The sequence below is a fragment of the Eschrichtius robustus genome, chromosome 3 (genome assembly GCF_028021215.1).
Source record: "Eschrichtius robustus isolate mEscRob2 chromosome 3, mEscRob2.pri, whole genome shotgun sequence".
Classification (NCBI taxonomy): Eukaryota; Metazoa; Chordata; class Mammalia; order Artiodactyla; family Eschrichtiidae; genus Eschrichtius; species Eschrichtius robustus.
The window spans coordinates 41,965,241-41,988,049 of record NC_090826.1 but is presented as its reverse complement, the minus strand read 5'-3'; the positions used below and the strand labels follow the sequence as shown (position 1 = coordinate 41,988,049).

At 42.7% G+C, this 22,809-nt stretch overlaps 1 protein-coding gene across 3 annotated transcripts in view; it reads right to left on the bottom strand.

Moving 5' to 3' along the window:
* Positions 1-6,099: 6,099 nt before the first annotated feature.
* ELAVL4 (ELAV like RNA binding protein 4) overlaps positions 6,100-22,809 on the bottom strand; it is an 85,337-nt gene continuing 68,627 nt past the window's right edge. Inside the window, exons 4-7 of one of the 3 annotated variants that reach the window (XM_068537962.1) lie at positions 14,442-14,595; positions 11,995-12,220; positions 10,302-10,340; positions 6,100-6,427 (exon numbers count right to left, since the gene is read on the bottom strand). In XM_068537962.1, the coding sequence (XP_068394063.1) occupies positions 6,100-6,427; positions 10,302-10,340; positions 11,995-12,220; positions 14,442-14,595 (747 nt within the window). Of the gene's footprint in view, positions 6,470-10,301; positions 10,341-11,994; positions 12,221-14,441; positions 14,596-22,809 lie in introns of all 3 variants that reach the window. The other 2 variants (XM_068537963.1, XM_068537964.1) reach the window with 2 other exon arrangements.

Sequence of the window (22,809 nt, the reverse complement as noted above, 5' to 3'; positions counted from 1 at the left end):
CTGCTGAGCAAACAGTGTTTAAAAACTATTACTTTTAGTTTTTCTTTGTCAATTTGCTTGTAAACCAATATTGTTGGATCTGTTTTTCCATTAAAGATTTGGGGAGAAGGTTAGCCCCAGGCACAGGGCATTAATGTTATTTCCCTTGTTCGTTACATAACAGGACTCATCTCCACCTTTAATTGAAATGAAGCTCTAATTATGACAGAATTGGATCATAGCCAGGGTGGTATAACCGGGGGCTTTGGGGCCAGATAGGCCTGGGTTTGAATTCTGTCTTCACCACCTACTCACTTGCACAAGATACCAAATCTCTCTGAATCTCTTCGTGCTCAATGTTAACCGGTGATGTTACCCTTCACTGGGTCGGCAGAAGGACAAAATGCTAAATGTATAGTGTCTGGCATATTGGAAGGATAATAAATGCTAGTGCTCTTTCTAGAAACCATTTCTTAAACCTCGAGGACTTTGCTGGAAACTTTTTAAAATAATTACATGGCATCTTGCAGTGGCATGTGAATCCACTTTGTATTTGAACTACTAGTAGATCAAGCTGGACTTGCATAGGGAAGCTTTTTGGTAATTAACCCGGGGTTGGGTGATTTTTAAGCCAGTTTTCATTCTGCTGCAGAAACAAAAAAAAGAGGAGACTGGAGAAATGCTATTCCTTTAATTGAAGGAACACTTTTATGTTCTCAGGTCTATTTTAATCTTAAGTGCCAATTATGCATCATTCACTCCTGTTAACAGACACTTCCGTAAGTGATCTGCACAGAGAGAAATATGATTCTAACATAAATACTGTACCATGAGAAATTATCTTATTACCTAATATGCCAAAAAGTTAATAAGATAAAGGAACAGTACGAGCCATTTTTGGACAATATTAAAACTTGATTTTAGCTCATGGAAATAAAATGTAATTTCCTGTTATTATTCTCTTTTTCAGGTAGAACAAAGGCAGTGAAGGGTGTAAGGATATTATACAGCTGTGTTCTGTGAACTCTTGTTAAGGCTGTGGAATGGATCCAGGAAGGATGGCCTCAAATTAAGATTTTAATAGCTCTTCCATTTAGAAATCACACTCTTGCTTTTAATGCTGTCTTGTTAGATCTGATTTTTGACTTTGCAGGTGAAAGTAGAAAACCCCATTTCCTATTCAACTGTACAAATGTTTGCCTCTGTGTGTTTGCATGTGTATGTCTGTTAGGGAACAAATGCATTGTGCCTACAGAAAGTCAGGACAAAACAATTTCAAGAACTGAGAGTTTCCTGAATCATCTACGGTAAAAGGCAATTAAATGCCGAATTTTGACAAAGATAAAGTAGCCAGACCCAAATACTGACTGAGTAGGGGCCCCAAGAGCCTTTGTGTCAAATGTACTTTTAAATGTTATTCTTTGGGGTTTAAATGTTTTATTCAATAAATAATGATTAATCTTGATGAAAGAAATTTAAACAGGACTCAAGTGGATAAAAACTGCTGGCTGCAACCATCATTTGGTCAGTGCTTGATCTTTGGTAGTGGATGTAAGTAGTTTTGATGCTGGTGGTGATGATGTGGGGTGGTTACAGACACTAGCATGTTGTTTTTGGCCCTCTTCTCTTCCTATCACTTTGACAGAAATAACACTAAGTAAATGCCCTCAACCTTCTCTGGCATGCAATTCTTCATCCAAGCAAAACATAATGTACCTAGGACCTGAAAGAAATGTAATAATCTCTGCATTCTTGTGGTTTGTTAGACCTTTCCTACAAACACTTACAGAAACTATACAATGTTTGCCTGGAGATTTGAGGTAACAGGCTTACACTTGCAGCAAGACGGATTTTTTATTAGATGTTAGGCAGACAAGTTGTGCTGATGATGGGAAGTGTTGCCAAGAGAGTGTATGTAGAATGTCCTTCTTTGGATACTTTAAAGATCTATTGAAACACCTACAGCTAATTGTGAAACTTTCAGGATAGATCTGTTGGAGGCTGGGGAATGAACTACATGAACTGGTAAGAGTCCATCAACTTCCAATATTCCAAAATAAGTATCCATTTGTTTAAAGTGCACTAAAATGACACCTTTAAGGAGCAGGGGTGGTGATGATTGGTAATAACTATCATAGGTTTGGCAGCAACATTTTTAGACCCTATGTACACATTTGTGAAGCTCTGTTATTCCTGGGGGTAGTAATTAGTTTGAATGCCCATTTCTCTTCAGAAAAGGAACATAGCAGCTTGTCTTTAAGACAAAACTAAAAGGAGAGTCTTTAAGTATGCAAAGTTCAGGCTGACTTAGAGTTTTAATATTTAGCTTGGTTAATTAAATCCTATTCTTTGCCCTGAATTTAATTATCCCAACCATTGAGGTAATTTAATATAATAATAAAAAAGGAGCTAATGAGAAATGGAAGAGACTCTGACTATTCCTTCATCTGGATCAGTGGGGGCATTTCTTCTTCAAGTGTCAGTTTGTGGGTGGTGATGTGATGTTTTATGGGGTATTATGAATTTTCAATTAGTGAGAAGATGAAAAAGACAGGCGGTAGATCATCAATGAATGATCATATCAGGAAATCACTGAAAAGCTCATCTGTAAAGTTCAGGGCATATTTTAATATGACTTCATGATACCTTAGGCAATCTTTTCCCCCTAGGCTGAGCTTAAATCACGTTCTTATACGCAGTATGAAAAAGTCCTTGTTTAAGGTTTCTATTCAAAGGTAAGAAAGTCAGATATTTGACACTTCTAAGCAAAAATGAGCTTAAATAAAGAGGTGACCTTTCTTTTCACTTCCAGTACAAGATGGTCTGTTTCCTTACTATTGCGCAAGCTCTGCCATCTCAATGCTGAGGTGCTGTGCAGTTGTATCAGACTTGGATTCAAATCCCAGCTGGAAATTTGCTAGCTGTTTCAAGTTAATCTCACTGAGCCTCAGTCTTGTCATCTGTGAAATGAGGATAGTGCTATCTCCTTCTTCCAGATGGCTGCAGGACCAAGAGAGAGAACGCAGAGGGCACCACACAGCCTGTCTGACGCATAATAGAAGCTCCGCAAATAGTGACTCCCTTTCTTCTGCACAAGTCACAAGTATGCTTATAAATGAATAACAGACACTAGTGCATCACAATGCCAAACACAATGCCAAATCTGTCGGCTCATTATCAACCAGGACAGTGCTCCTCACACTTTAAAGTACCAGTGATTCACCTGGGGAGCTGGTTAAATATAGATTTGCATTCAGCCAGAGATTCTGCATTTTAACAAGCTCCCAGATGACACTAACTGCTGGTTGGAGACCATACCTTTAGTAGTGTGGAACTAGGGCAATGACTTTTGAATACTGAGTTGACTTTGAGAGACTGGGCTAAGTTGCAAAACAGAAATTTACTCTACCTTTTTTGTTTGTTTGTTTAATGGTAAAAATATTGGGGAAATCTGAAGATGCTACAGAAAAAAAAGTGTGAGTGAACACATTTAAAAATCTGGGAAGCTCAAATCCATTCTACACACTTTCATTTATTGTCTGGACAAAGTACAAATAATTCAAACACAACAAGATTATGAAAAAAAAACATTTACAATACTTTCCCTCAGAAATCATCTAAACTAGCAAGATTAACATGAAGTCATTCATTATAACTAAAGTATACAACTGCCTGGTCCTAAGATTTTTTTTCCTTTTTTTTTCCCCCCCAAGAGTGAACACTTTATAGAGAAGAGATTTTGGCATGCCTTTCCCACTAATGCTTAGCAAATGCATCAAACTTTGCCAGCAAACTGAGTTCATTCATAGCAGGTGATGTAAAAAGGTTTCCGTGAATGTTGAACGAGTGTTCTCTGAACTGAAATCTGGTGTTTTTTTTTTTTTCTCAAAACCGAAAAGAGGAAAAAAACCAGAAAAAAAATTTAAAGGAGGAGTCTATAATGCAGCCGTGGTTTTCGTTACCTCTCTACCACTACGGCTACTACTACAAAGTTTGCCTCTTCAGTGTGAAAACAACAGTTCTGTCTACATGCACTTAGTGGGTTCAGCATGAGAAAAAAACGCACAAAATAAGCACAAGTTATAAATAACCATAACGTTTTATTACCATTAAGACTAAACTGGTATTGAAAAGATTGTATATAACAAGACAAGAAAAGCAATAGCAAATTTAACTATCAACTAGATTATGCATAGCGAGTAACTGTTTCTATTACCCAGGGAAGAGCATGAACCCTTGTATTTTTTTGTTTTGTTTTTGTTTTAAATATATAACCGTACAAAGCACAAATATACTAAAATGATCAGTGCACTGGACGTGGGAGAATGCTCCCTCAGTCATTTTGTTCCCTTAGCTCTGTTTTGTTTTCCCCAATCTGAATTACATTAAAATAAAGACCCAGTTGTTTTTATTTTTCTACTGTGCAGTAAGAAAAAATATTCACAACAAACATGACAATATATCAAACAATAGTTCTACACAAGTTACCTTGATACCTCTTTAACTGTCACTTAAATATCATAAGAAAACATTTTAAGACATATACAAACAAAACTAGCCAAGTGTTACAACTTATAATAAATTAACCCAAAGAAAAAATAACTTTATATATATATATTTATATTGTATATACACATACACACACAACAGAATGACACAATAATATGCTTCTTCCCATAGTTTAAGTAAACAAATAAGTAGTCTAGCCAATCTAGCTATATTTGATCTCGGCCATAGGCATCATCACATCTGCGATTAAATAAATAAGTGTTTCAAGCAACATAAACGTGTTTCAAATGTACCAACACAGCCCAATTCTATCAGCATGGGCTACAAAGTGAATTTGAAAATTCCTTAATGAATTTAAAGCAAATGTAGTTTTTGTTTTCCTCTCCTAAACACATTACATTTAACTATGATACTAAGATATGTAAATAATTTCGTAGCACCTACTGCTCAAACTAAGGAAGTTTTAGATCAAAAGGAAAAATTAATCTTTTTAATTTTTGTTCTGCTGACATCCCATACTGATGACTTAAAGAAAAACTGTCTTTCAACTCATCTCCTTGCTTTTGGGTTTTGACTGTGGGGAACTGTGGTACCCTGGGTAGAATGAACACTCCTTTCCCCTAGTAATTAATAATTTTTTAATTATTATTACATGCTATGAAAAGATATGAAGATCATCTGTTTATAGCCCATCCTTCAAAAAACAGTCTACGAATCCAGTTTAAAACACACATCTTGATCTCTAAAAAGTTACCAGTGCAGTATGAACGCGACAAAGTTGTCAATTTCCCCTAAATTAGCCAGTCAAAATATTTTTTTCTCAAATCCAGATTCTCTTGTAAAAATTCTTTATATTTTATAAAAATAGATTTTTCTTGAAACCCATTTTCAGCAAAGAGACCACCTCTTTGGCAACGTTAATGTTATTAAATTGTTAATGTCATCAGGTATCCCCCTCGCCCCCATCCCCTAACAGAAGACTGTTTTAGTTCACATGATATAAAAGAAAAAAGGAAAAATAAAAAAATTTGCAAAAGTTTTTTTAATTTTTGCAATTTTTATTATTCCTCTTTAATTTGTGTGGGTTTTTTTTTTTAACCAATCTGATTGGATCAACATTTTGACAAAAAAGAAAAATCTTTTTTTTCTTTCTTTGAATCCCATTACTTTGTAAAAATTGTTTTATTTTTATTATTTTTTTTTTGTTTTTTGTTTTTCTTCTTCAAATGAGCGAATGGTCATCTTAAAAAGACCCACCTTCAAGGAAGGTAGTAAAGTTAGCTGGCTGGGTAAAAATCCCTGCACGTCGCTATCTATGTATATTATAGTCAACAACGACAGCTATGAAAGAACATTCAATGCATCAAAGGTATTTTTTTGTGTTTTTTTCTTTTTTTCTAAGCATTATAAAATCCTTTCCTGGTACACCTCAGGATAATCCAATGTTTTAATACTTAGGCAACACTGGCTTATAAAGTCCATGGTTGAATATAAGCCTTGAAAAGTTTGTTTCTCTCTCTTTTGTGTGTGTGCGTGTGTATGTGTGTGTGCGCGCGTGTGTTTTGTTCGTATATATTTATATATATATTTTAATAAGTAAGGATGGGAAATTCAGGACTTGTGGGCTTTGTTGGTTTTAAAGGAAACTTGCAACACTCGGTCTCCCAGGCGGTACCCGTTGAGGCTGGCAATGGCCATGGCTGCCTCATCATAGTTGGTCATGGTGACAAAGCCGAATCCCTTGCACTTGTTGGTGTTGAAGTCACGGATGACTTTGACGTTGTTCACCGCACCAAAGGGGCCGAAGAGCTGCCAGAGGACACTCTCGTCGGAATCAGGGGACAGGTTGTAGACAAAGATGCACCAGCCTGTTCCTGTGTGACCAGGGATGTTCATTCCCACAAGGCTTGTCATCCCGTCAATGGTGATTGGGGAGAACCTGGGGGGACAAGCAGAAGGGGGGACTGGTCCAGACATCAGTCTGACCGTGGATAACACACAGATGCACAGACACAGACACGGGGCAGAGGCCTGAGTGAGTGTTTGCAGGAGAGTCTTCAGGGTTTAAAAACCAAAATACAAAAACTAACGTCTGTGGCATTTCTTCTAATGGGAACAGACTGGCTAAGGCACGTATATGCCAAGAGAAAGGCCTAGGTCAACTCCTAAAAACCACGAAGAACTCCCAGAGCAGGGTTCTGTCATACTATCAATCAAGTATATGTTCACAGGGTATCCCACTCTGACCCTCACCCTCCCTCCCCACAATAGATCGTGAGCTCTTCAGAGAAGGGGCCCTACTTCATTCATCCTTTTGCTCTACTTATTTATTCAGTGGAGCCCATATGGGAATCTCACAGACATGACACATAGAAAACACTCAGTAACTGCTTATTGATTGAATAGGTGAATAACACTGGTGGATGTCGATGCTTGGGACATTTCATTTATTTTTTAAGCCAGTTTAGGAGATGGCCCTAGAAGTGCTCAAGTCTACCATCTTTGCAGTCCCTTGACTTCACGGTTGTCAAAGATCTCTCAGTATTATCAGGCATGGAGATACATGAGATCTCTCGATATTATGGGGCATGGAGATACACCCATTGTTATTAATCCAATGGGTGGCTTATGTTTCATTTAGCATTTATTCAAAAGAGTTCCGAAAAAAACCCTGAGCAATAATAATAAAGATGTATCACTCCTTGATGCTATATTATCTGGAATTCATTTCTAAGCGTCACAGGAGTGAGATTTCAAGTGGTTTGTGCACTTATATATCTTGAATCACTGTACATTAGAAAAGCAGAAAACTGTTATTTGTCCTATTACAACTACTTTTGTATTAGGCTTCAAAATCTTCTTAGTTTTCACGTAATCTTGAAAAGAAAAACAATCCTTTAGATTCTATTCACCATCTGATAAAATATGTATGTGATTCATGATGGATGCATCAGATGAAAACAATTAGGTTACCAGTGCCTACAGCAGAAAAAATATTTATGAACATTTTACTTTATACCAAACTCATACAGGTATTTTGACTCTATACACTGACTAGTATCTTGCTTTTCATGTGGTTAGTTTTTGTTTTTTGTTTTTTTTTGAAGTGGGGGATAGGAGGAGAGGAAGCAAAAACTGGGGAAGTGAACGGATAAAGTGTCATTTAGGAATGTTTTTAAATTACGCATATATTATTAGAGATTCAAAAGTCCTATGAAAGAATAGTTGTGTATCTAACTAAAATTTAGATAATCAAATGGCTGCTGAAGATACGCTAAACATAGCGACTCAACAGATATTATTTTTGGTATTGTTCACTACGTCAGTCTTCCCTCTTACTTAAAAACAAATAACAGGACAAAACCAAAAACATCATGGTACAGATTCTTAGCAGGGCAAACCCATGTCTAATTGTTATTTGCATTATTTCTGAACATTGTCTTCTCAACCTTCTCTCCTCCAACTGAGTCAACTGACCTCTTTCGGTTTACAGGTAGAGAATGGCTAAATATTATAAGGCCAACGTCAGGGCCAGCAAAGAGGTTTCAAGTAGAGCCTCAACTCTAGATGGTAATGTTACCTGGAGCACTTTGGTAAGAAGGACTCTGGATCCAAATCTGGGTTTAACAGGAAAAGAGAATGCTCTTATCAACTTGTGAAGTTTACTATGGGTGGGGAACTGGAGGAGACGGCGATACGCTAAACATAGCGACTCAACAGATATTATTTTTGGTATTGTTCACTACGTCAGTCTTCCCTCTTACTTAAAAACAAATAACAGGACAAAACCAAAAACATCATGGTACAGATTCTTAGCAGGGCAAACCCCTGTCTAATTGTTATTTGCATTATTTCTGAACATTGTCTTCTCAACCTTCTCTCCTCCAACTGAGTCAACTGACCTCTTTCGGTTTATAGGTAGAGAATGGCTAAATATTATAAGGCCAACGTCAGGGCCAGCAAAGAGGTTTCAAGTAGAGCCTCAACTCTAGATGGTAATGTTACCTGGAGCACTTTGGTAGGAAGGACTCTGGATCCAAATCTGGGTTTAACAGGAAAAGAGAATGCTCTTATCAACTTGTGAAGTTTACTGTGGGTGGGGAACTGGAGGAGACGGCGATACGCTAAACATAGCGACTCAACAGATATTATTTTTGGTATTGTTCACTACGTCAGTCTTCCCTCTTACTTAAAAACAAATAGGACAAAACCAAAAACATCATGGTACAGATTATTAGCAGGGCAAACCCCTGTCTAATTGTTATTTGTATTATTTCTGAACATTGTCTTCTCAACCTTCTCTCCTCCAACTGAGTCAACTGACATCTTTCGGTTTATAGGTAGAGAATGGCTAAATATTATAAGGCCAACGTCAGGGTCAGCAAAGAGGTTTCAAGTAGAGCCTCAACTCTAGATGGTAATGTTACCTGGAGCACTTTGGTAGGAAGGACTCTGGATCCAAATCTGGGTTTAACAGGAAAAGAGAATGCTCTTACCAACTTGTGAAGTTTACTGTGGGTGGGGAACTGGAGGAGACGGCGTGTGCATGCCGCACTGCAGTTGTCTTTCCTGACCTCATCTATGTATAAGCGTCACTCTCTTCATAATATTTGGTGCAACCTCACAAAAGTTCAAGAGGAGCAAAGGTATTGGACAGAGCTGGGAAAAAGTGTAAAATGCGTGGGAACAGGCAAGCAGTATGCTAGACACGTGGAGATAATTCACAGTTACCCTCATGGGGGCCGGGATTGAGATTCAAGAGGCTGGCACCCTGACAGTGAAGTCTGCAGTCAAGTTACTTTCTCCACTGCGTGCCAGTTTCCAGAGCAGGGTACCTACCATGCACAGCAAGTGGTGAAAGGCCTGCCTCATACAGGGAGTGTGACTTGGACTCTTCAAGACCACATCTCTTTCCCTTGACTGCAGGAAGGGGAATTAAAGGGTGCAGGTCTACAGAGCAGGATGATGAAGATGTTATCTCCCTAGCAGCTCAGTGGGGCTTATCAAAAGTACACGTGGGAATCTCATGGACACAGTGACATAAAGCACCCAACCTCCCGAGATTCAGTTTCCAGACTAGGTCTGGAACACCCTTGTGACTACATTCAGAAAGTCCCCCAAACCTTAACACCACAAAAAGGTTTTAAATAAAAGAAACAGCAAGTTTAAAACATACATACATATATAACCAAGGGAGGATTGCTAATAACTGCTAAAACCTGTAACAAAAGAAACCCCTGGTTGAGGTGCACACAGATACACTTCATTCTCAGGCTGGGCCCTGAAATGCACTTTGAGCTGGGGGCGGGAGTCATAAGGTCGTCCACGCACTTATTCATGCTTTGGCCAGGGCTGGTAGTCCGAAATCTAATTTTTCCACTGACAATCATAAGATGATTAGCAAAATGTTCTAATTTTGATTTGCTGGAATCTGCCCTCTTAACTGAATCTTGGCATTGCTAATGTAAAACAGTTGCTTTGCAAGTTTGCAAAATCATCTGGCAAAGAGTCACAGCCTTCCCTCTTAGGGGAGCCGCTCAGAGGACCAGATTATCAAAGGCTTGGTAGCTGTGGCACCTGAACCATAGGAGAAGCCCACCTGCAAATAAAAGAAAAAGTGAAACACACAAACACACTTTGTGTGCCCTAAAAGAAACAAAACCAACTGAGGTCTGAAAGTAAAAGAGAATTTGACATGCTGGTGGAAGAAAAAGGAAGAATTAAAAAAAAAGTAAAGTTAGTGAATTAAAAAAAAATTCTAGCCCCAGTCTGTGCCAACACGGACATCTGGCAATCTGTGGAGTTTTAATTACCTCTTTACGCCATAGGCCATATTAAGCAAATTGTCCAGCCTGCAAAGAGAAGGAGGGTCTCTGGGTTAATGCCTCACAGATGGCAAGATCGCTCAATGGAACTATTAATAAGAATGCTCCATTTTCAAAGAAGAAAAGCTCAAAAACTTTCCCCAGTGCTTAGGAGTCTATCCGCTGGTAGTTTCCCCTTTTCCTGCCTCCAACTAAAGTAATTCATGTTCAGGTCAATGCTAGAGTTTAAAGCAAGTGTCTAATGAACCTTCCTTTCTTTCAAGGTCTCAATTAATCCCACTCCCCCCACCCCTCAGAACATTTGTGAGGATTTTATTTTACGTTGTGCTGTGAAAATTTTTAAAAAGGGGTGGCATCTTAAGTTGTTCACCTTTTACTGTAATGAAATTTATGAATAAAGGTCCCTGCTCCAGATTAACAATATAAGCACACACATCATGCATATCAGAATGGATCTTTTCTCTTAGCCTGGCTACTTTAAATCTTCTTACCACACACATCTTTTTTTTTTTGATGTGGGGGGAAGTTTGAGGGTTCAGATTTTTAAAAAATTAGCTTACTATTTACAACCTGAAAGCACCGCCCAGCAAACTGCCATTTTGTTATAATCTCCTTCACCTTCAGTATCTTACTTGGGGATAAGCTATTCACATCATGGGGCAGTAGTAACCATAGTTTCCACCATTAGAAGCCTGTTGGAAAGGTTTTTTACATAAATACTGCATGTACTCTCACACAAAATAAAAATTAGATGACTTGGACTCTTCATGAAATCATTAACCATTTCATGTTCAGGGGGCATGGGAGTACACTCCAGAGGCTGATTTTTCTCCTCATTGTGGCTAGATGGAAGGGCCTACTATCTTCCCATGTGACGTTTGAAAAAGAGAAAGACCTTTTCATTAAAGGGAAGTTGGGACATGGGTGGAATAAAATAATTTTCAGAATTATTATGGGTAGGTCAAGAATATTCTTATCTCTTGCATAACAGAGGTCAGACTGCCTACATGGTCAAGGTTGGACTGCCTACATGGAGAGAAATCTGCCTTTCAGAAATGTCCCAGGAGAAGGGGAATGCCCCGTTGCACCTGGAGCTTCCTGGGGGTTGGGTACCCAGAGGAAACACTAATAAGGCTTGGACGAAGTCTTCCTCCTTGTCTTCCCGGAGTCTGCTGACAATGTCAGAGTAAAGGTAACACAGAAGAGAGGATCCCCTCTACCCCCACCAACCCAACAGAGTTACCGGCAGAGGAAGGAGGAGGGCAGACCAAACCATTCCCTCTGGCAAGGATGTGCCTCCTGGGCTGCTCTTTTCTTTGACTTTACTAAAAGCCACTGCCTTAGCTTTAAGTCTAAACTGCTGAATGTGGTCACTTATCTGTGATTAACTCTTGTTGAAACTGAACCTTCTTATTTGGTTAAGTGCAGAAATTTTGTTTCAATCAAAGAATCTGAAGATTAATCACGGTCACAGCGGTAGTTTGAAAGGGGCCTTAGAAAAAGCATCTGGTCCAATCTTCAACATTTTACAGCAGTGGAAACTGAGATTTGGGGGCAATTTCCCACAGTGATTCCTAGAGGCAGAGGTTCTCACCCCACCCCATGCTTCAGGGCCGTGGGCTTCCCTGGCTCTTGTCCAGCACTCGTGTAGCAGGGCTCTTTCCCCCGTGGGCACGCCTACCTGAACCTCTGAGCCTGGTGGTGGAGTGGGCCGGGGTAGCGCCGGTTGGGGGACTGGTAGAGCTGGGAGAGCAGGGCCTGGCTGGACTTCTGGCTGGGGTTGTTGGCAAACTTCACAGTAATCGGTTCCGTAGCACCACTGGGCTTCTGGCCATTCAGCCCTTTGATTGCTTCTTCTGCCTCAATCCTCTTATCAAACCGGATAAATCCCACCCCTCTGGACACTCCTGGGGAAAGAGAAAGAGCCTTGGTAAAGAGTGAACAAACCAAACTGGTAAACATCTCCAGGAAGAGATGCGCTGGGTCCCATGGATTTCCCTGGGGAGTCAGCCCACCTGTGGGGCCAGGGCTGAGCCTGGCTTCCTGAATCCTTCTCACCCACCAAAGTGCACCTGCCTGCATTTCTGCCATCATGGCCCTGGACAGTGACCCCCACCCACAGAACACAGGCATCTTTCTCATCTGTCCCTTCCAGCCCCCCCCGCCACCCTGCTCAGTCCTCAGGTCTCCCTTCAGTTGCTGTAACTGATCACCCACTGTCCAGTTCTTAGTCCTCCAATGTGTCCACCACACCTGGCAACCAAATAATCTATTTGAAAAGCAAACTCTGACCATAGTATACCTTTTAAAAACATCTTTTATACTTTTTCTGCACCTTTTCAATTTTTTACCTTGTGCATGGTACCTATTCCTCATTGCTCCCCACTCCAAACACAGAAAAGCAAATGAACAAAACCCACAAAAAAACCCTTCCATAGCTCCATGCTGCGTACAGATGAATTCCGGACTTCTGGGCGTGGCATTTAATGCCCTTGATGATCTGGCCCCAACCCCCTGTTGAACCTCACGTCAGCCATGCTGAACTGCCAGATATTCCTTGAACAGGTTATGTTCTTCCTCAACTCCACGCCTTAGGGTATGTCCTATCCACCTATTCTACAGGATTCATCCTATCCACCCAGCATGCTCTGTCCCTCCTTCTTGCCAGATAACTGCAAGTCATCCTCCAAAACTCTGTTCAAACATCACCTCCTTGATGGAAACTTCCTTCCCAACAGTGCCCACCAGGCACAGCACGCCTTCTCCTGAGCTCTCGTTGGGCAATGGACAGCCCTAGCAGGTACTCATCACACTGGAGTCTTGTACGGGCAGGACTGTGCCACCTTCATCCCTGGTCGCTGGTGTCCCTCTGCGCAGCGTCTGGGGCAGAGCTGCCTTCAGTGAGGGTTTGTTGCAATAGTCAAATGATAAACACATGCTAAATGGCTCCCAGGGGGTGTTTTAAATTAGAGTAGGTGAAAACCTTCTGTCATCAAAAATGCAGCCTGGGGGTAAGTGGGGGGAGGGATAAATTGGAAGATTGGGATTGACACATACACACTACTATATGTAGTACAGATAACTAATAAGGACCTACTGTATAGCACAGGGAACTCTACTCAATACTCTGTAATGGCCTATATGGGAAGAGAATCTAAAAAAGGGTGGATATATGTATTTGTATAACAGATGCACTTTGCTGTACACCTGAAACTAACACAACATTGTAAATCAATTATACTCCAATTAAAAAAAAAAATGGGGGCTTCCCTGGTGGCGCAGTGGTTGAGAATCTGCCTGCCAATGCAGGGGACATGGGTTCGAGCCCTGGTCTGGGAAGATCCCACATGGCCCGGAGCAACTAGGCCCGTGAGCCACAACTACTGAGCCTGCGCGTCTGGAGCCTGTGCTCCGCAACAAGAGAGGCCGCGATAGTGAGAGGCCCGCGCACCGCGATGAAGAGTGGCCCCCGTTTGCCACAACTAGAGAAAGCCCTCGCACAGAAACGAAGACCCAACACAGCCAAAAATAAATTAAAAAAAAAAAAAATGCAACCTGGGTGCCTTTCTTACTGACAGGTGGTGGCGGCGGTTGCTTTTCTTTATGATGGCCAAAGTATCACAGCATCAGATCCTGGGTTATCCCTGCACTGCTACTAACTAACTGGACAGAAGTCACATGCCCCACTTTGGACCTCTGTTTCCTCATGTGTGAAATGAGGCAGTTTGAGGTTGCCTCTAACTTTACAATGCTATCATTGGAGCCAGAGCTATACATATAAGCTCTTTTCACATACAAAAGTAATGTTATATGGTTGAGGGTTGAAAGAGACTTTGAAGGTCATTCAGCCCCACTCCCAGCCTGATGGCTGAATCCTCTTTACAACTCTGCCAAGTAGTTTAGCTGCTGCTGGAACAATTCCCACGATGGAGATCTCCTACTTCCCAAGATGGCCCATTTTAAATTTCGGCAGTTGATTGATAAAAAGTCTTTCTCTTAGGTCAAAAATCTGTTTACTCATGACCCGTATCCTTTTCCCCAAGTAACCACTACCTCTCTGCTCCCAGGGGTCACAAGGCACTGGCTGGTGACACTGAGACACAAAATGACGACAAAAAAATACTTAACCTGTGACTTGATCCACCAGGATTCGTGAGGTGATGATACGGCCATATTGTGAGAAAAGCTGTTCCAGTTCCTTCTGGGTCATGGTTTTGGGAAGGCCGCTAACGTAGAGGTTAGCATCCCTGATTGAGGCAGAGCTTGGACGGGCGTATGAGACCTAGGAAAAGGCAAGAGGTGCTAAATCCATTACAGGCAACACCCTCTGAGTAGAGACTGAGTCGACAACTGAGATGACAGCCCCGCGTCTATCATTCTAACTCACAGTGTAAGTTCAAATAACTCTGTAGTTCAGATTTTTAGCTACTTTTGTAATAGTAATGAGAACCAGGAGAACAGCAATAGAACAAAAGGAGAGTTGGTGATAACTTAAAACAAATGCACAGATAAGGGTCTCTAAGTGCAGAACAAAATAGCTACTGTATGGCAGCTGTTAAATGCAGAACTACCCACGCATGGAGTTCTGAAGATGTACCTCCTGGATGTGGGTGTATAGATGATTTACTGTATCCAACACATAATAATCTTTGAAAAAACCAAAAAAAACCCCATGAAATTCTGCTCTGCAGATTTCTTTCCTTGCCAACCCCACCCCACCCCCATCCCCTTCTTGAACACATAAAAGCGATCAGGTTCTCTGCAAGATTTTTTTATGTCCCATCCTTTGCGTTGTTCCAATCTGTTCCCACAAGGTCTGCTCTCGCTGAATGACAAAGTGCTGGTGAAATGGGGCTGAATGAACATCTGCTTGCGAAACTGGATATGTGACCTTGTCATAACATCTGCAAGAACCAGTTGCCTTCTAACTTTGAGGCGGAGCAGATGAAACCACAATAAAAAAAAAATGAGGGCAGGATGGAAAGGAGGGAGGGAGAGGGCAGTGGAGAGAGAAGTGAGCCTCACCGATGGTTATAATAAGTTCGACTTTGTAAATTTGTCCTCCCGGATCTCTCAACTGCTTTTTTTTTTTCCCCAAAAAGCTAACACAGAAGTGTAAACAGATCTGAAATTCCATCTGCAAGAAGCCAAATCTGTAGCAGTACACATAAGCAAAGCAAACCCCAGCAGTCATTAATTTTAGACTTTCATTTACTTATTTATTTATTTTTTAAGAAAACAACATCAGACATTTGAAATATAATTTACAGCTAGTCTAACAAAAGCACTTTCCTGCTAAAGCTATTTCTGGGGCGGTTATGGCTCAGAATAGATGATGAAAACAGTCATTTCAGAGCACATCTGACAATGTTGGACAGGAAGGGACCTATATGCCTTATTAGCATTTTTTAGTTTTATTTAATTTGTATAACCAATTCACAGGACCTGCTAAGACTATAGGGGTGAGTGAGTGAGTATGTGTATGTGTCTGTGTGCTCTGCATACACAAAAGCATGTTTGCAAAAGGAATTATACATGTTAAACTGGACTTTTGGCATTAGGAACTAAACCTCCAGCAGGGAAGGAGACCTTGCATCTGAGAATGGGTGTAGCAGCGGATCACGCAAAGAGGCGTGAAGGATGAGCAGACCCCCTCACCCATGGCACTCTCTCCCTTTCCATGCAGAGATGCCAGGTCCCTTTCTGGGTTCCACACCTAAAAATAGATGTTGACTCAACAGATAAAATGATGTGAGTGACTAATCTGCCTTGCTGGCCTCCTCCTGCCGATGGAGCAAGGCAGCCAGTCTGAGCATTTACCTCTTCTAGAAACTCATGGGTGGCCTCTGTAGGCTCCTTCTCAGCACATGGATGACATGCACAGAGGCCATTTCATGGAGGGTCCCTGTGTGTGTATCTGGGGGTGGGGACTGAAGGACCAAGAATCCCATGTGACTGCCAGGACAGGGCATCACTCTACACAAGGTCCTCCTACCCCTGTCCTTTCAGGTTATAACTTAGCAGAAGTATTTTTTAGGCACGAGGAGGGAGCGGTAGGGAGAAGGAAATAAAAACATCACAGTGATATGTCTATGGTAATGAGGGTCACCCTTGTCTCACCCCTGCCAATTACTGACAAATTAATTATCTGAATGATCTTCATGCTCCCCCAAAACATACCTTCCCACCTCTATGCTTTTGTTCATAGGGAATATTTTTCCACCTACTTCCTCAGGTCCTAATGCCACTCTTTTTAAGACCCAGATCAAATGCCACCTTCTCTAGACAGCTTTTCCCTAATCTTACCTCCTCCTAAAAATCCCCCTCGAAGTGCTCTCGATGAAGCGCACCCATGGTACTTAAGCCATCTGACCTTGATTTTCCATCTCTCTATCTAGTCTGCTGATCTCCTTGAGGTCATGGGTTGTGTATGTGTGTCTTATTCATCTCTGTGGTTCTAGCTCCCAACACAGAGCCTGATACTCGCAGGGTGCTTAACACCCACTGAAAGAGTGAATGAACACCCACGGATCATAATGAATGACTTGGGTATTAATGGCTCTTTGGGTTAATTGCAGCTTGGATTCCTCCACTTAAGGGGATCGCTGAGAGTTAAGCATTCTGTGTTTTCCTACTAAGTCATAGCTGTGTTTTCCTACTAAGTTAGGAGCTAAGAGACATGTTTCCCATTCTCCAGTATCTGGGGTTGGAAGGACTGAATCTTGTTCGAGAACTAGATTTAGAGGCCTCTCTTAGCAAGCATTTTCTGAGGATCTACTATGAGCCAGGCATCGTGCTGTATGCTGGGGATACACAACAAGCAAGAACAGGTGTGGTCTCTTGCCCTAAAGGACTTCCAAGTCCAACAGGGGCAACAGACAACACACAGCAGGTAGTCAATAAATAAACTGAATGGAAGAATGGTGCATATATGGACCAATTATCATAATGCCGCAAGATGTGTGCCATTCCAGGGCTGCACATGTGGGGCTGGAACATAGAGAAGGGGAGGCTAGTCTCCCTTTTAATTAAGGGTTAAAAGGGCCAGGAAGGAGACAGAGCTGAGGTGAGACTGGTGGTGAGGCAGGTCGTATCACAGTGTGTGGTGGGGTCAGGGAGCCATGGCCTGATGATAGCCCTCCTCTGTTGTGAGGACAAAAGAGATGACGAAGGTCAAGGGCTTAGTGCAGTGCCTGCCTGGCACCCAATAAATGCACAATGGGTAGTAATGACCTTGATCCCCTTATTTTTGGGCAGCTAGAGCTGGGGTACAGGGGAGAGCAGGCTGGGGACAGATCTGCTAGGGAAAAGGAGCTGGCACTGGAAAGTCAAAGACAGAACCAAAACCATTTCCCCAAAAGAGGATTCTGACAGAGGCAGAATCTCAGCGAGGGAGTTTTACTGTGACAGACCCCAGTCACTGAGCAGTGACACATCCCTAGGGTGAACAGCACCTCAATCATTCACCAAGCCTAAATCCCGTTTAGTTTTTCTCCTCTATTTGGAAACTTAGGTCTATTGTTCTCTTAGTTCCCTGTCTAGGAAACCTGCAGAAGTGGGAGTGGGCGAAAAACAACAGGAAAAGGATCTTCCCACATTCAACATCCAAATGCTTGCCCTAGTATTGAAACTTTTCAAGTTTCTTCATACATTTATTAAACCCTAACTGAGTGACTACAGGTGTCAGGCCCTTTGTTAGGCTGAAACATTTCTAAAACAATCGCTGACTTTTAGCCCCTCCAGAGAGTCCGCCATTGCTGGCTTATTAGCCCCGCTAGAGCCCGAGGCTTCCAACGCTGGAGAAAGTGCCCTAAAGAACCCTGTGCCTCAGACCATCAGGATCCTGCTCACTTCTTTCATCCAGAACCTCTGAAAACAAGACTGGTATTTCTACGCCTGCACCAATCTTGCTCTGGACCTCAGGAGCTGGAGTGAGGAGATGACCCCTTTCTCTCTGGGTAAGGGTGGCCCAAAGGCAGGTGACTGTACAAATGATCTTGATGGAAGATTTGCAGTCACTCCAAACTCCTTATCCCTCCCCATCCCTGCAGGCTCACAGTAACCCCTACTCTCCGCAAGACTGACAGTACAGCACGGAGCTTATAAGACATGGGCTGGCTCCAGTACTCACTAGCTTTGTGACCTTGGGCAAGTAATTTGATCTCGATAAGTCTGTTTCTTTACTGGTAAAAAAGGGGAACAATTCTCCTTTGATGGGTTATTGTAAAGAATTAAGACGACAGACTTAACGTGTCTAGCACATACCTAGAGTTTAGTATCAACTTGGTAAATATTATTATGTGATGCCTCAGACAGGCTTTTGTGGGTCAGTCTGGGACTAGCCCCCATTGGGACACGCCTTCCAATTTTACCACACAAGCAAACACCCGGAACACTACCAGTAAGCGCCTGCAAAGCACTGCCCTCCTCCATCGGACGGGTGGGGGTCTGGATCATCCTTTACCACTTCGCAGCCATGAACTTCCTTTAGCACATTCCTACAGATTCCACTGCCTCACATCCACAAAGTACTTTCCACTTTCCAAAATGACTTCACAAGGCTGCTCTCTGCGGTAAGGCAGGCACTGTCATTCATCACAGATGGGGCAGCAGGACCAGGGCTGGGGCTGCCCCTTGCGACACAGCACTCACAGGTTCCTTCACCGGCTCACAGCCAGGGCTTGGCAGGGTGGGAGGAACAGCACGGCCTGGGGAAAAGCTTTCCTGAGTCATCGGGCAACACCTTGGTCCTTGTCTGACCCGCCATGGTACAGAAAAAGAGAACAGTTGGAAAGCATGATAAAGACATGATCTTGGGTGCTATGAGGAGGGTAAGATGAGAGGAAAGGGGCTTCTTGAGGAAAACACTGGTATTAGAAGATGAGAGTTCATTCATTCCTCCCCTTCTTGAACACTTACTGTGTGCCAGGCCCTGTGCTGGGAGAGTTTTTGCTTTAAGGGTTCCACAGTCTGGTGAGGGAAGTAATCAGACAAGTGGAGAGTGTCATACAGAGGGCTGCTCCTGACAGGGGGAGACTCGTTTCCCATGCCCGGCGTTTCCTCCCATGCGGAGGATATGCCCCCTGGAGTAACAGTCCAGGCCTCTTGGTACCCCTGCAGCCCCTCTTCTCTGGGGAAGTGGAGCAGTGGCTCTGAATAGGCTTCAACAAGGGGGATGAGCATGTGGGCCTCAGACTCTGCCTGCTTCCTCCCTCCCGGGAGCCAGATGCCAGCCGGAAGCCCACTTTCTACTCCAGGCTCTAAGTTCTATGGGAGCCGCCTATGCTCTCCTGTGGGGAGGCCTATGGGGTCCAGAGCACCTGTGACACAGTATGTCAATCTGTCAAAGTGTGGGGTTCCAGGTTAGGAAGCCCATTGTGTCCACGGAATCCATTTGGGCCTTAATCATTAATAAAGAACTTAGGATTCCATAAGTTTTTCTCTTTTTGTCTTATCTCTCAATTGGTTTAAAACTTGGATGTACAAAACAGGGGTGTCATTTGTTGGGCCCTTTTGAATTACAAGGATCTCTACCATTAACCGGATGTTTTCATGAGCTAGGCATTCTATTTCACAAAACTGCTAATCTCCACAACCATAATTCATGGTAAGTGGAAATAAGGGTGACAGGTGACGCTGGTGATCTCAGCAGAAAGCATTATCCTTGAAATCTGTTTCACAGAAACCTGATGTTGGAAGTGACCTCAAAAGTTCAGGGCAGGATGTAAGACAGCTGGCCAACCACCTTACACAGTTCCAAAGACAGGAAGCTCACTACCTTACGAGGCATCCTACACCATCACTGGCCATCACTGATTATTGGAAAGTTCTTCCTTCTGCTGAGTTCAAACCTGTCTCCCCCGTAGCTTCCAACCTTCTCCTACTTCTCTTCTGGCTCCACACACTAGGAGCGTCCTTCCTCAACACCCCTTATCTTGTGGGTCTCACTGATAGGCGATAGAGCATCAGGCAACTGTATTTTGAGACAGGTCACTCCAAGGAGTTTCTCGTTTATGTTACTTTAACTGAAATGGAGCATCTATTCTGGAATGGAGACAGGGGTTAAGAGCAAGCATTTTGGGGTTAGAGAGATGTCGATTTAAATCCTCATCACTTACTAGCTATAAATGGTAAGGCTTGAGGTAAGTCACTTACACTTTCTGAGCTATATCACTTGAATAACCTAGTTTAGAAGCTTTCTAATAGAGCTATTAGAGCGTTAAACAAGCTAATGCATATACGATCCTTAGGCACTATGCCCGGCGCACAGTAAGTGCTCAATAAATAGTGGCTTGGATACAATTGTTGTGTACTTAGGCCTTATGCCAGACACTGGGGGTACAAAGATGAATACAACAGTCCCTGACACGTAGGACTCTTAGTCTAGCAGAGGAGACACACTCCTTTCAGAAGATCAGGCTGCAGGTTTTCCCCAGTCTGTTGTAGCACCCCGTACTCTCTGAGCGAGCAGAAACTCCCTAGAGCAAACAGATCCCTGGGGACAGACATTCCAAAGAGACCAGGAGGATGGCAGCAGAGAACAGACTCTGGTGCTTCCAGGGCCTTCTAGGAGCACACCCTCCCTGGGACTTCTGATCCCACCACCAGGAGCTGGGAAAGAAGAAGGAAGCCAGCTGGCTCCTAGAAACAAGAGTTTTGATTGTGAGGATCAGCTTACCCCTGGTGCCTGTGGCTGCAGCCCTGCCCACAGGCAGGACAGGTGTCTGCTTATGTGGCCCCACTCCTCAAACTTCCCCCACCCACCACGTGATATATGATCTATGATTGATATGATATTCTTTTCTCATGGGCAACCTGATGGTAATGTTTCTAATGAGTTCTGATTGTGCTACTTCTTGCTGCTCAAAACCTTCAGTGTTCCTCCAGCACCTTGTGATGGAAGCTCAAATCCCTTACCTGAGCATCCAAGGCCCTCTGGGATCTGGCCCAGCCTCTCATCTCCTGCTAACCCCTCTAAGCACCCTATGCCTCAATTCAAACAAAATGTCTCTGGTTCTTACTATCTGTTCATCCTCGTGGCAAAATGAACTCCTGCCCATCCTTCCAGGCCCAGCCTGAATGCCACCTCCTCCCTGAAGCCCAGGCACAAATGTCTGCTCTCTCCTTGGACTCTACAGATGATACACATTTCAGTGGCAGCAGCTATCACACCCTGCCTCCCATCACAGCCATCTGTGCTAACATCTCATCTGCCCAAATAGTCTGAGCATTCTAGCGGTCTCTGCAGACTCTCTGTGGCATCTAGTCTCAAAGCCTTACGTAGGGCAGGAGCACACATTCTCTGAATTGAAACAAAATGTGTAATATACTGTATGTAATGCATTTTAGCTCCTTTCCCAGGCACTGACTCTGATGTGGAGAAGGAGCTAGAGGGAACCACAGATTTGAAGTGTATCCAAGAATATCATGAGAGTACTTCTGGCACAGAGTAGGCTGGATAAATAATTCTTTTAAAAAATGGTGTGGTGATAGAATTCGTGTGCCTTAAAACTTCTTTTAAAAAGTCCATCTAATTATCAAGGGGGATTATTGGTACGAGGACCTTGCTGTCTGTCTAGTGACCCCCAGAAGGGAGAGATGTGCTAAAGGTTTTATGGCCTGGTTAGCAGAAGAGCTGGTCTCAGACTCAGGGTTTAAGACACCGAGTCTCCTCACTAAACTTCAACTGCTGAATCTTGCTATACTGGTAAGACTGCTGTGGCCACTTGGAAGCTCCACGATACTTTCCACTATACAAAGTAAGACTTAGATTCATTCTTTATGTATCTCTGAAACATGTAGATGGGAAAAAGTCTTCCCCTCTCCCCATGTAATTTTCACCTTAGGGGTAACCCTATTCACTATCATCTTCATGCTGGGGAGCATTACTCAAGCAATCCACTATAAGCCAGGATTACCTATAAGTGAGATATTATTAGTTCCATTTTCCAGACGACAAACTCCGGCTCAGTGAGGTCAAGTACTTGTCCAAGGTCACACAGCTGAACTAAGACAAAGCTGGATATGACTAAGTTCTGGGATCTTTCCACTATGCCAGGCTATCACGGACAGTGAAATAGAAGCCGTGTACTTGGCACAAACTGCTACTTTCCCTGGAAAGTTACCAAGCTGGAGAGATCACGCTATAATATTTTATTAGTTAGACTTAAAGTTGGAAGGAACCATTCTGTAGATGAGGAAATAAGTCCAGAGAAATCAACTAAGTTGTCCAAGGTCATCCTAGTAGTTTCTAACGGAGCTGGACCGGACTCTCCATCTGAACTCAGAGCTCTTTTGAATGGACAGCAAGGGGGAAGGGGAGAGGGATGTGGCTCTATGACCTTTGACAGACCAGCTGATCTGCTCTGGGGCTTCATGGTAACCATGGAGAAGTGATCCTTTATTCCCCAGGGCTGCGGATGTTCTAGGCCAGCATTGTCCAACAGAACTTTCTGGGATCAAGAAAACGTTCTAGATCTGTGCTGTCCAACATGGT